This window comes from Cydia pomonella, chromosome 14, assembly GCF_033807575.1.
Source record: "Cydia pomonella isolate Wapato2018A chromosome 14, ilCydPomo1, whole genome shotgun sequence".
NCBI classification, from domain to species: domain Eukaryota; kingdom Metazoa; phylum Arthropoda; class Insecta; order Lepidoptera; family Tortricidae; genus Cydia; species Cydia pomonella.
The window spans coordinates 12,716,608-12,730,975 of NC_084716.1; the positions used below are offsets into that span (position 1 = coordinate 12,716,608).

The 14,368-nt window shown below is 39.1% G+C and overlaps 1 protein-coding gene across 1 annotated transcript; it reads left to right on the forward strand.

Moving 5' to 3' along the window:
- Positions 1-2,150: 2,150 nt before the first annotated feature.
- LOC133524976 (acidic mammalian chitinase-like) lies at positions 2,151-14,368 on the forward strand. Its single transcript, XM_061861151.1, has 9 exons — positions 2,151-2,787; positions 3,625-3,810; positions 8,426-8,526; positions 8,641-8,772; positions 9,180-9,307; positions 11,095-11,215; positions 11,619-11,804; positions 12,767-12,892; positions 14,120-14,368. The coding sequence occupies exons 1-9, from the start codon at positions 2,703-2,705 to the stop codon at positions 14,324-14,326; spliced, it is 1,272 nt and encodes a 423-aa protein (XP_061717135.1). The 5' UTR covers positions 2,151-2,702; the 3' UTR covers positions 14,327-14,368.

Below are 14,368 nucleotides of genomic sequence, written 5' to 3' on the forward strand. Positions count from 1 at the left end.
CGTCTGGCTGACTGGTGACCGAAGAGCTGGTGACTTCCTCGCACAACGTATCAGCATTGCGATACAAGGAGGAAATGCCGCCAGCATCCTTGGTACAATGCCTCAAGGGCCTATTTTAGATTTAAGCTAGTCATAGGAACACCACTGTATTCGCTATGTGCACGACTGTCACGCAACCTAGCAGCCGAATCTAGGGAAAAACGCCAATTCACTACATATTATACTCCAAAACTAAAAACTACTAAATGGATTTTCATGCGACTTTTATCTATCCATAGAGTGATTCTTAAGGAAGGTTCAGGTATATTAACTTGTAACATCACGCCAGCTAGGAGAATTAATCGAAAACGCTGCCTAATCCGTTTGAGCTATAACAACTCAATGTATGGTGCTGTTCTCTCTTTCATGGGTCTCCATAAAAGTCCACGATGTTAAATGTCTATCTTTTAAGGATAACTTACTTTACCCATTTTTAACTTCTTGAAAAAGATCACATAATATGTGGCATTTGCAAAGCTATTTACACGGATACAGTATTAATAATTATCAAATTAAATACAATTTAAATGAATATTTCAGGAGTGATCGTAAATTAAAGTTTCATTTCGAGCTAAATAACTTGAACGGAATGTTAAAGACGCTATCCGCAGTTAGTTCTAATTTTTACCACCTTATGCGCTGGGATCGCTTTACTTGCCCCCGACATGCACTTCGCACGGTCCCAATGTATAATGTTATTGTTACCTGTTAATTTACCTATCTTTTCAGTGTTTGATTTTAAAGGAATTGTATAAAACACCAGGGCTCCTGTTTTAAAGCACGAAACCTCAAAAACCCTGTCGTCTTAATTTTTAGGGTTCGGTAAGTAAACCAATAATCTAACCAAGCCCCCGCTCAAGCTTAGTCTCGTTATAACTAGAAACATACGGCACAATAATAATCCCTTAACCAATCGGTTCAAAGAAAAATAGAAAAACGTAAAATAGTGGGATGGTACGAAGCCCTTGCAACGAGAGTCCGCTTCGCACTTGGCTATCTTTTGTCATTCATCTTCGATATTTCACGGAGCGTCATATGTATAATTTTAATGTGATCTATAATAGTACATTACGATACAAGTGCGAAAAATAAGCAATTCACATTCAATCCAATGTACATTACGATACAAGTGCGAATTACCTCTCCGCACGTATATTGTACAACGTTTTACAGTACATATGGCCCTTTGAATTTCCGACATACGCACGTATAGTGCGAGTTACCGCACTAAAGTACCAACGCCAAAGTACTAAAGCACCATATGCACTGAAAATATATTGAAATATGTCGATAGGTGGGTATATGAAAAGTTTCAACTCGGATGAAAATACAAGTAATTTCACCCTGAAACTATTACTCGAACATTTTCGAGCACCAAAATGGTGGAGTGCGTCAAAAGTGTATTTATTTTATTTGGGATTAGAGTGATTGTACTCGTATTCGTTTAGAAATAGAATGTATGGACTATAATACTTGTTTATGATTATCAAGCAGGTACATATACATCTGATACATATTATAATAATACCTATTCAGTTCTTCGTTTTGCCCAGGTGTCTAATCGATATATCAATTTTACTTGATTATTATTAGTTGCTATCAGCCGGTTTGATCTTTCTATCGGTCGTCTATACCTAATGCTTAATTATCGAATATATTTCGTAATTGGCTGTTTTATATACGTAATGAGCACAGGATTTTTTCTATCCACTGGCATATCAGTCACAAGTAAGTTTGACATTGGAGAAGGTTACGTTGATTGTTTATCTTCCAGGGCTAGAATGTCGCTTACGTTTAAGGATAATTGAAATGAGCAGAAGGGAAGCCAACACGTATATGAACATTTTATGAGTGCAAAAAGCTGACTATAAATGAAAAAACCGGCCAAGTGCGAGTTAGTTTTACTCGCGCACCGAGGGTTCCGTACAAACTTTGAATTACCTAGTGTTCCTATAAAGGCTAAAGACTTTTGATTAGAAGTACTTTTACTAAGTATAATTGTGTACCGCGCCATCTATTGGCAAATCGTCTAACTAATTTGCGCGATGTAATGCACGTATGTTGGTTTTTCGAGGATAATTCTCTATCATATAAACCGATTATATAAATTGTTCTTTTATTTGAGAAAAGGTGTAATCTGATAGAAATTTCAAGTGTAATAAACACACGTAAAATTACAAACTTAAATGATCATTTGATCAATATAGAGGTATGATTATATTTTTGCTGTAAAATTTATAGTAATGTTAATATTATGTAAGAAATACATAATTTTTCATCGGTAAAGTTCGAAGATAAGAGGGGGAATGGTATCACATTTTCCTTCATAATTCAATTTTTACTTCTACAAAAAAATAATAAAAAAAACTGACGATGGCTATTTGTACGTTACGTACAAATATAGACAAGGCGTCTCCAGTTGTTAACTCCTCCAAGATTGTAGTTGCCATTTGAACATCCCCTATAGCAGGAATGTTTTGGGTGACGCAGGACAGATTGATTTGACGCTTTTGGAATAAATTGATGATGTCATTGCCATAATTGCGCAATGTGATTGGGTACTATTAATAGGTTTGATTAGGACCCATTTATGTTATCTCTAAGATAATACTTACATCGGCAAATTAGCAATAAGATTAGTTACGTGTTAGCATTTCCTTGCAATGACGCGTTTACTCTTTTACGTTGGGCTGCTGTGTTTTGGCGGCAGCTTGGCTTGGCCCGGCTTCGGAACATCCTCAGAAAATGGTAAGTATAGTCTGTCAAGCCATTTCCTTTAGTATAAAAAAACGGCAAATTTAAAAAATATAGGCGCGAAGGGTTATCTTACCATAGAAAAATTGAAATTCACTCCTTTTTTCTACTGACAAACTTGTTTTTAAATTTATTTTCGTGGGTATAGCTATTTTCTTTTAATTAGTTAATAAATATTTCAGTGTCTAGTATACAAAGAAAACTTTCAACCTCCGTACAAATCCACGAGAATCGCCAATGATGTATATGACATTTTAAATATTATGATTACATTTTAAATACTTGCGTATAAAAACTGCTATTAATAATTTAAAAACGTAAAATTGGACTTCACTAAAGGTAGTTATTTATTAGTACTTAAACGTTGCATTTCTAAATTGTTGTTACCTAAATATCTATATATATAATAAAGATGTAATAGTATTGTATAATTAATTCTACACACCTAGACTGATTAACTCAAAAATCTTTTTAATTTAAGATTAAAGATTAAAGTTTGTAAAATGCATGTTTTTTTATGAAAGAAACAGATTACATTTTAATAAAAAAAAATCTAAATAAATTACTGCGCTAAACCTCCAAAAAATATCCACAATTATTTTAGGTGCCAGCCACTCCATATAAAATTAAATTGTCATAGGGATCATCGTTCTACGCGTTAGGTATGGATTTGTGTACTAGATTAGCTATTGATTTATGTAAGTCACCCATCTACCATATACCTACGCCTAACTCATGCTTCTTACAAAAGGGGAAAAAGAGAAAGTAGAGAATTGAAAGCGATGGGAACGTGGAAAAAAAACCTCACTGATTTATTACCTTATTTTCTAGAACCAGATGGCGTGGTATTCTGCTATTACGGCGAATGGGCCAACACGAGACCCGGTGCCGGCCGCTTCGGCGTCAGCGACTTACCCACGGATCTCTGCACACACATCGTCTTCTCCTTCCTGACCCTAGACGGGCCTACGGGGAATCTGACTTACCCTCTTGAATCAACGCATGAAGGGAAAAGTAGTAAGTTATATTTTTTCCTCTTTGACATCTACTATGATTATTTGAGTCTTATTCTTAAGGTTGTATACGTATACGAATTAGCAATTTAGCAGACGAGGTATAAGACCATCCGCTGTCATCAAATCTTATACATATTAACAGACCACTCGCATAGTAAACAAAAGTTTTGAGCTAAATGGACATCGCCAGGATTTTACTTTCGTATAATATATTCTGATGAGACAATGCGAACATGATTAATATGAGATGGTTACTATCATTTCCTCTATAATGTTAGTTTGACGGTATTGTTAACCTAAATCTCCTCTAACATAGTTACTCATGCTTCTCACGACTCTACGGGAATCCTGACTTAACCCCTTGAATTAACCTATGTAAGGAAAAAGGATCTAAAGGCAGCTACTAAAACTACCAAAACCGGTTTCATGCGATCTTTTTGATGTATTTACCTGATTACCTATATTTACCTGTGCAATTCGTACTCAAAGCCTGATATTCGCAATACTTATGACATTCTAACGTCACTATACGTTATCCATAGAGGTTTTGTTATTCTCTTTGAATATGGGCTCGACTGTTAAACATTTAAGATTGATGGAAAATTTACCTCGTTCAAAGGACTTTACAATTTGTGTGAGCCGAAAGGCGATATCCTCTGCATAGTACTTTAATATTATTTATAGTATTTTGGTTGCTATATTGTCTATGCCTACTGAATTACTATAGTTTAAGTATAATATAATCTTGTATATATCTCGTTTATCGCAAGGTTTAAGGAAGATAGTTTTTGCACTTATACGATATCCTAAATACGACTGGTCCTGCGACACGCTATTTGAAACAGATATATTAATAAAAAAGTTGTTATGTAGTTCCGCTATAGCTGTAGGATCTGTGTACTTCATTTGATAGTTCTCGATACAGTTAATAAAATGAGGTTCTTTGAAGGTAATAATTAGCCAAATGTCCTTTGATTTACTTTAGACATCTACTGTTGTGCAATTGGTGTGATCTAAAAGTCTTTGCTTAGGGTGTCTTCATTGATCGGGTCGCCACTTTCCCGAATGAAGGTTGAGGGAGGTGATGGCTGAGATACGCGTCATACTCGTGAACGGGTGCTGTTTATGGAGACTGGTCTGTTTAAGCTAACTTTATTTTTGAGTATAATTACAGTGAGACACCTCTTTCGGTTCTCGTATGTTTCTTTTATCCTAATGAATGTTTTAATTATACGGAATTTCGACTCTTAGAGACTCTATACACCTCTAAGGATAATTTGATAAAAGTCATTTAGTTCTGACATTTAGAGATATTTACACCTCTAAATAATTTTAGAATTTATTTTTGTATCTGTTTATTTCTATTAGTATCTCTTTATTCATTTAATGTCTTAGATTAGGATTTTTTATAATATGGATATAAAAGTAAAATATAAAAACACTTACAAAACAATACAAAAAATATAAACACATTATAAAAAAACCTAACCTAGGGTGCCGCCAGCAGCGGGGCAAGGCCCAAGCTGCCGGTGGTCAGGGCCGCAGAGAGAGGAACCGCCGCACTATCCGCGCCGTGCTCAAGATCACCGCCTTCTGCATCTGACCCTTGATCCAACCACCTAGCGAGAGTCTCTCAAGGTGTTGTTCGAGACTCTTCGCTATGAGACCGTTCGCTGAAACGACTATCGGGACAATGATCGTCGAATCAACATCCCACATGGCGGTTATCTCGTGAGCCAAGTCTAGGTACTTACTGGATTTGTCCTTCTCGGCTTTCACGAGATTCTCGTCATGGGGGATGGTGATGTCGACGAGCACGGTCCGGCGTTGCGATCGATCTATTATCACGATGTCAGGCTTATTGGCTACAATAGTCCTGTCAGTGATAATAGATCGATCCCAATAGAGCGTGGCACGACCATTTTCAAGAACTGGCGCAGGTGAGTACTTGTAGTACGGTACTTCGCGGTCCACAAGGCCGTATAAAAGAGCAAGTTGCTGGTGAATAATCCTGGCTACGAGATTATGTCTGTGCAAGTACTCGCCGTTAGCAAGATGAGAACAACCGGAAATGATATGCCTGAGTGACTCACCGGGACGGCGGCATGCCCGACAAATGTCGACCGTACCGTCCTTCAGGATATATTTCCGATAGTTGTTCGTCATCATAACTTCGTCCGCAATTGCACAGGCAAAACCCTCGGTTTCTCCGAAGAGGTCCCCGAATCGTAACCAGTTCACCGACGCGAGCAGGTCTACGTCGGATCCCGTTAGGGCCTTGTAGAACCGCCCGTGTAGCACCTTACTCTCCCATGCCGCCTTGCGATCCGCAGTACTTAGTACCACAGGTTTGCGCCAGTTCTCGTTTGCCAAGGAGAGCGGCGTGAGGTTCCTGTCTACTGCCACCACATCACGATGCATCCCACACTCGTTGTTAAGGAAATAATTCCTGAGATTGCACACCTCGCGGTTGTGGAGATCTTTGGCGTTTAGGAAGCCTCGACCTCCACACTTCCGTGGGATGTACAATCTCATAATTGACGAGCGTGGGTGCAGCATACGGTGTGTGGTGAGCAGTAGTCGGACCCTCCGGTCCAGGGCGTCCAGTTCGGTCTGAGTCCACCTTAGTATGCCAAAGGAGTATGTGAGTAAGGGCATTACCCAGGCGTTGAAGGAGCGCACTTTGTTGCCTCCTGACAAAAGACTGTTAAGGACTTTTGTGAGCCGACTAAAAAAGCGCTCCTTCACCGACTGTCTAATACCCTCGTCCTCAATACCCAACGACTGTGACATACCAAGGTATTTGTAGGTTTCTGATTCAGAGATAGATCTGAAAGACATTGCCTCAGATAGTTGTAAATTTGTTGAATTTACAACCTTCCCCCGCTGTACATGCATAACCGCACATTTATCGACACCAAACTCCATGTTGATGGCACTACTGAAAACTTCGGTGGTTTTCAGTAGCTCCAACAAGTCTTGGCTATTTGGTGCAAATAATTTGAGGTCATCCATGTACAGAAGGTGAGAAATGACTTCACCCTCTCTCCGAAGCCGGCAACCTAGTCCCGAATCCTTCAGCAGGGTGCTGAGGGGATTCAGAGCTAGGCAGAACCACAGGGGACTCAGACTATCACCCTGGAATATTCCTCGCTCAATCCTTATAAAATCCTGCGGGCCAGGGCGGTCATCCCCACCTCCTGGTTGACGAAGGACTGTGGTCCACTGCCTCATACACGCGCTTAGGAAGGCTCTTAAAGCTGTATCAACTTTATACAGCTCTAAGACCCTCCCCAGCCATGAGTGAGGCACCGAATCATAGGCCTTCTTGTAGTCAATCCAAGCGGCAGAGAGGGCCCCCTTATTCCGCCGGATTTGTTGGCAAATGGTCATGTCTATGAGGAGGAGCTCTTTAGTACCACGGGACCCAACCCTACATCCATTTTGAGCGGAGGCCAAAATGTTGTTTGCGACAATGTGCGCGTTTATTTTTGATCTCAAAATGGATGTAAGGAGCTTGTAGAGTGTAGGCAAGCACGTGATGGGTCTGTAGTTCTTTGCTTCCGTGGTACTACCGGACTTATAGAGCAGGAAGGTGACACCAGTTGTTAAGGAAGGTGGGAGAGAACCAAGCTCGAGGGCTTGTTGAAATTGTGCTGCCAAGCATGAGTGCGAGCATCGGAACCATTTTAGCCAGAAGTTGTGCAATCCATCCGGCCCAGGGCTTTTCCAGTTCTGGGCCGTGCGGATGGCACAACTTACGTCATCGGGGCTGATGGTAATTGCCCCCATTGGTTCAATAAACTCGCACTCACGCTCGACAACACTCATCCAATCCCCCTCGGTGTGTTCGACAGGCACTGACCAGATGCTACGCCAGAAATCAGTCATGGCAGTAGCATCCGGCGACCGCGTGTCGGACGCCCGAAGGTTGGCTTCCTCCCACTTTCGGTATACCTTCCTTTGATCACTCTGAAAAAGACGATTCTGCTGGAATCGATCCACACGCTTTCTGTAGCGGCGAATACGGTTTGCCCATGCATACACTTTCTGCTTAAGAAAGTCGATGCGCTCCGTGAGATTGGCAATATAGTCGCGGGGCTCAATATCCGTCCCCGCGAACGCCTGATTCCTATTAGTATTATTATTATTTTAGTTATTTTTTGTAATTCGACATTTAGAGACTATACATCTCTAAGTAATAATAATAATTCACTTACTTTTTCTTTAAACAATAATACTTTAAGTAGTTTGCATTAATATTTTCAATGAATTGTATTTTATACTTAATTGTTGATGTGCTTGTTTTTGTTTGTATGTAAATTCCATGTTGACGTGTAAAAGTGCCCTTGTGGCCTATTTGCTGAATAAATGTTGAACTTGAAGTTGAAGTTGAAATTTATGTATACACTTCCGGAGCAATTCTCTGTAATTAGCGCATGTACATTTGTTCAGATGTTTGTTTGGACCAGGTTCTTGCAGGTATTTTAGGTAGAGTTTTCTCTTAGGTACTGAAACATGACCACGGGTTAACCATTATTATGGACTTTTCGCCTAAGTCGTTAAATAAAACTAATAGTTATAGCGACATTAATTGTTTGTACATCTGTTCGCAGATTCCGTAGCGAATCTTATAGCGTTGAAACAGTCCAATGCCAATTTGAAAATTTTGGCTGCTATCGGCGGTTGGGTAGAAGGTTCGGATAACTTTTCACCGGTAAGAAACATTATGAAATACCCAAGAATTCTGGTATATAAATATTTATTCTAGTACCTACTTTTATTTATTAACACGTTATCCGATATAATATCAGCTTATTTCTCTGGTCAGGTTGTCAATGATGATACTCTGAGGGCAATCTTCATCAGAAACTTGTACGACTACATCGACACCAATGGCTTCGATGGTTTCGATTTGGACTGGGAATATCCTTCGCAAAGAGGAGGCCTAGAATCAGACAAGGTCAGTTTTGGTTTGTTTGAAGCATCCGGCCACCGGGCGACAAAATGCCGGGATAACGCGAGGAAGAAGAAGAAGAAAGCATCCGGCTACTACGCTCTACACAGTAAAAGTGTAGACACACACTACACTTAAATATGTAAAACATACACGTGTTATTCGTGTAAGTTAATATGTATAAGGTTTGCCAAGGTCCCACAAAAATATGTATTTATACAAGGCAGCTGTAAGGAAATATACCCAGCTGCTTTATACATAAACCTTCATAAGCCATATTTTACACCTCTCTAAGTTTTATTTTATAAACACTTTGGAATTTGAATAAATATTGATCAATAACACTAATACACAACCTGTTGGTTGTTTACTGTAAAATAAACAACTGCTAATAATTAGCGTATATATTTCAGGAAAAATTCGTTTTGTTCGTAAAAGAGTTGAAGGAAGCGTTCACGCCTAAAGGATACCTGCTGACCTCCGCAGTCGCCGTCACCCAGTACCACATTGACCTGTCCTATGACGTCCCAGAACTCAATAAGTACGGATTTTTTATAAATTTGTAGTTTTTAGATTTTTTCCTGTACTTGTAATATAAGACGATATTACTTGCCAAATTTCATAGTCCTAGGTCTACAGAAAGTACCTTACTTATAAATTTTGATGCCCTTGAGAGTGTCGAAATACGTTATTTGCGGCACAAACGGTCGTTTTTTTACGTTCACTCAGAAGTTTGATATTTCACAGCTTCAAGGGACTACAGACCTGAGAAGGTATATGGTATTATTGGTATCGTAACATAATACAATTTCCAATACGGAAAGTTTACCTAATTGCTCGCTAGATGGCGCTAGCGTCGAGTTAGATCGCGTAAGCGTTAGTCTCACAGTTTTATAGCGTGTCTTAGACATTAGTATGCACACCGTTCGCTAGATGGCAGTGGCGTCGACATAGAATGCGCAAGCGTTTGACTTCCATAAATACTAAGTTCAAACAGATTAAAGTTCAAAGTTTGATTTTTGTTTATTTGATAAATTCGATAGGTGACACGGGTATACTATGCAAAGTATTCTGTTTGTTGTTTGTATGTTGTTTGTTGTGTGTACTCTCTAACTAGAGACTCTCGGAGACTGATTACTACGTGTGGTAGCCGGTGGTCTAGTTGGTGCTGAGAGTGATTGCTATCAATAAAAATAATTTTAGTCCTTTTCTGTGAATAAAAATGATGAAAATAAATCATAAAATGAATAATCCGAGGAATAAAACAAATATTACATGCATTTTTTAATTTTCATGGAGTAAAGTTTATCTACTGAGTTTTATTTCTAATCTGCTTTTTAGGACATGTATCTTCTGATATTGTCAGATTGGACCTGGCATTACTGGCTCCTGCATACTCTTGTGGGTGTAGTAGTAGTACTACACCTTTACACGAACTGTGTTACCTTTTTTTGTGCACTGCTACCAAATTTAAAAAATAAACTATGTGTCGTTAACACTGTCTTTCACTGATTACCAAGAACGCCCCATCGATCTTGCCACTTACAGTATTAATTTGAACTCGATATCTCCACGCATTCCTGAGATAAAGGGTCTTGACAGACAGAAGGACAACAAAGTGATCCTATAAGGGTCCCATTTTTTTTTCCTTTTGAGGTACGGAACCCTAATCAGCCTTAATCTGTGTATGGCCTAAATTGGACCAAATTGATAATTTGAATTACGGTTAAACCATTGAACGCTTTATGTCATAAAAACAAACATCACTCAAGTGCCAACATCCCGGGCGAAAAGGAGCTAATGTATACCTTATTCGAAAGTGTGAAGGTTACTTTGACAGCGTCCGCCTTGACACCTTGGCGCTGTGGGCACGACTAGTCATCACAGGCCTTTGCGTCTATTGCAGACGATTTAAGCATTGCTGTTTAGACAACGGGTTTGGTGACTGTGGAGGCCAATGCGTGAGCGGCACGACCTCCCACATTTTTGGCAGAGAAAGCTCATGCCACCTGAAGTTCCAGTCCCGATTAGCTTTCTGCGACTAGTAACGACCACTTTACTGTTCTTGGCGTTCAAAAGGTTAAATAGGCTAAAGGCTTTTCGTTGTCTTGTTTTTTGTTCCCAAAAAAGTGACAGAGTGGATCTTTTTGTATGGGAGCAAATTTTTTTTTTAATTTTTCTCATGTATCAATCAACAGCTAGAAAGCCGCAATAACACTCGACTTCTTTATTTATTTAATAAAAGACAAAAAAATTAAGCGTGTCAGAGTGGTCACAAACAAGACAACGAAAATAATTTTGAGCCACCTACTTATGCACATTTTACAGATACTTGGACTTCATAAACCTGATGACGTATGATTATCACGGCACCTGGGACGCGGAGACAGGCGTGAACGCGCCCCTTTTCCCCCAGGAAACGGATGACCCCAACCTCAACCTGAATGTGGTATGCAATTCTATTGCTCTATTAAATTACCCCTTACCAATTGTTTACTTAACGTGACTTAGGTAATACAATTATAGCCCGTCTAGCAGTATATGGTGTTAAAGTCAGATCAACCTAACTCTGCACAAAATTTGCAATGACAAAGTGTGGCAATTTCATATTTTCTTATGTAATTAAAATACTCATTCTATGTTTACTCAAAAATACTGTATTAAAATACTCATTATATATTTTCTGGTCTTCGACCCAAAGGTTACCTGGAAGAGATTGCTCTTAAGCGATAAATTGTCTTTGTTTAAGTTTCTATACATGTATTGTGCGTAAACTGCGTGAGGTGTGCAGAAAAGAGTATTCTGTTGTATTGTATTGTACTCAGCGGTATATTCATGTCTAATACCTACAGAACCACTCTGTCCACGTCTGGATTACCAACGGCGCGTCTCCATCCAAGCTGCTGCTAGGTCTGGGAGCATACGGAAGGACCTTCACCCTGACGAGTTTGGACAACACCGGGATTGGTGCGCCTTTCGACGGGCCTGGTGTAAGCGGCCCTTATTCTCAGGAAGGCGGGTTTTTTGGTTACAATGAGGTACGTGCCCTTGAGTTCTTGCCCTAAAGCTGTAACTCTAACCAAGATTACACTAATAGAATTTTAACGCTAATAGAAGTGATAATAGACCGCATAGACGGGACATTAGTGATGTTTGTTACCTCATTAGTCATAAGAATATTCACAGATGGCTTAAAAACAAATGAAGGGACAGGATGTGATATCTTCTCGGAGGACCTGAACATACACATCTCAAAACCCCTGGGAGAACACAACACGGTATTTCAAGCTGAATGTATACGAACGTCAGGTTGGAGGGTGGACCTTTTTTGTTAAATATCTCGTTTCATGGAGAGGTACACTGATTTTTATTCATAGTTTACAGAGGTACACTGAAGGTACAATAGAAGAGAAGCACTAACTAACTAACTACCTCATTAGTCATTACTGTCGCGATCAAAACGTTCAATCCGACACTCATTTTATAAACAAAAAATTGACTGCTCCCGCGTCGACGCCGAAGCAGTACATTGCAACAGTTGCTGCTGTAATCCGAATGTCACCTTAATGCTTCTTTAGTCGCCATTCGAATTATACCTAGGCGTTAACGATTGAGAAATGTCAGTAGGCCTTACCGCACTTACATACAAATCTCAGAATATAAAGTTGTCAGTTATATACCTGACGACCTGTCTGGTCTAATGTGTAGTGAAGGGGTGACCCTTACCCACCCTCCCTTAGTGACACCCACTAGGCACTAGCCTAGCCTATTAAGCCGATGGTCCCGGGTTCAAATCCTGGTAAGGGCATTTATTTGTGTGATGAGCACGGATATTTGTTCCTGAGTCATGAGTGTGTGTTTAAGTATTTATAAATATTTATATATTATATTATATATACATATCGTTGTCTAAGTATTCACAACACAAGCCTTATTGAGCTTACTGTGGGACTTAGTCAATTTGTGTAATAAAGTTATTTATAAACCTTTTACATTTTAGCTTTGCGAAGACCAGAAGAACAATCCTTCTGCATGGAATATCACCGAGGTGGAAGGAAACTACGTGTATGCCAACAAGGACCTCTTCTGGATCGGCTATGACAACCCCAGTACTATCTATGCTAAGGTAAGATTTATAGGTACTTAATTCACTCTTAACTCGCGCGTCGAGGTTTCCGTAGAAACTTTCAATTATTTCATGTAACTATAAACATGAAGAACTTTTGATCAGAAGAATACTGAGCATATTGTGTACAGCGTCATCTATCGGCAAATTGGCTATCTAATTTGGGCGACCTGTATGTATGGCTATCTAATTTGGGCGACCTGTATGTATGTTGGTTTTTCGAGGATAATTATTTATCGCGTGAAACGATTAAAAAAATGTTTTATTAGAAAGAAGGCGTAGGCAAAGGGACTTAAATTACAAATTAAATTGGAAAGTGCTTTTTATCATCAATTTTTTTGATAATCAAAAGAGTGAGTGAGTTTATAACTCTTTTTTTTATTAATAGGGGTGTGATTATATTTTTCCTATAACATTCGTGTTTTAAAAAAAAATCAATTTCAGCGTTTTCAAATGACTTAGCGTTGTTCCTAACTATTCCAAATTTCAAATCTATAGCTTACGTATTTATCGATATTTAAAAATGTGACAGACAAGTGGACGAGTCGCACCATAATGGTCCCTTTTGTACCTTTTTGGTACGGAAATCTAAAAACGGAACGCAAGATTGCTCGCCACTCTGTGTGCGCTAGAACGCTTTAATTTATCAAGCGACCAGCGGTGGAACTTTTCACCGCCCTCTGTCTAATATAGCCAGCTGTAAGATATGATTTGAGCACATCTGCTGTATTCCCAGAATCTGGAAATATAATAAAGTAACAGATGGAAACTAATTTCGTAGCTTACTCGGTAGTTTTTATTTTACACGCTGATGAGCTAGCTCTCACATCTTTGGTGAACAAAAGGAATTACCCCCCCCCCCCCCCCCCCCCCCCAACCCCAACTGCTTACATATTATATAAAAAAACCCAACTGCTTACATATATTTTTAAATGGTCTTTTACTAGCTTTCATTTGATACCTATATATTGCTATGGTAAGAAAAATAACCCTTTTTTTCATTTACTGGCTACATTTTCATAATTGATATAGCCACAATCACTCACACACCACATATTCACTACCAAAATTCTGACAAATTCAACGACATCTCATATATTAAAAACTGTCCAGCCGTTTAGACTGTAGAATGTGCAAAGAAATCGACATACAGACAAACGCTCGAGAAACATTACCCTTATTCTGACGCAGTTGGATAAAAACAAAGTTTTATTTTATTTATTACAGGCACAATACGCCAAGGCAATGGGTCTAGGCGGCATCATGTACTGGGCCGTGGACTTGGACGACTTTAGCGGGTTCTGCGGGGACAAGTACCCGCTCATCAGGCAGGGCATCGAGGGATTCAAATCATCTGCTTCTATTATCAGTGCCGCAAAGCTATTATTATTAGTATGTCTGTTTAATTGTATTATTCAATTTAGGTTTTTGTAATATGGATGTAAAAAGTGAAATAAAGATAAATTATTAAACTGA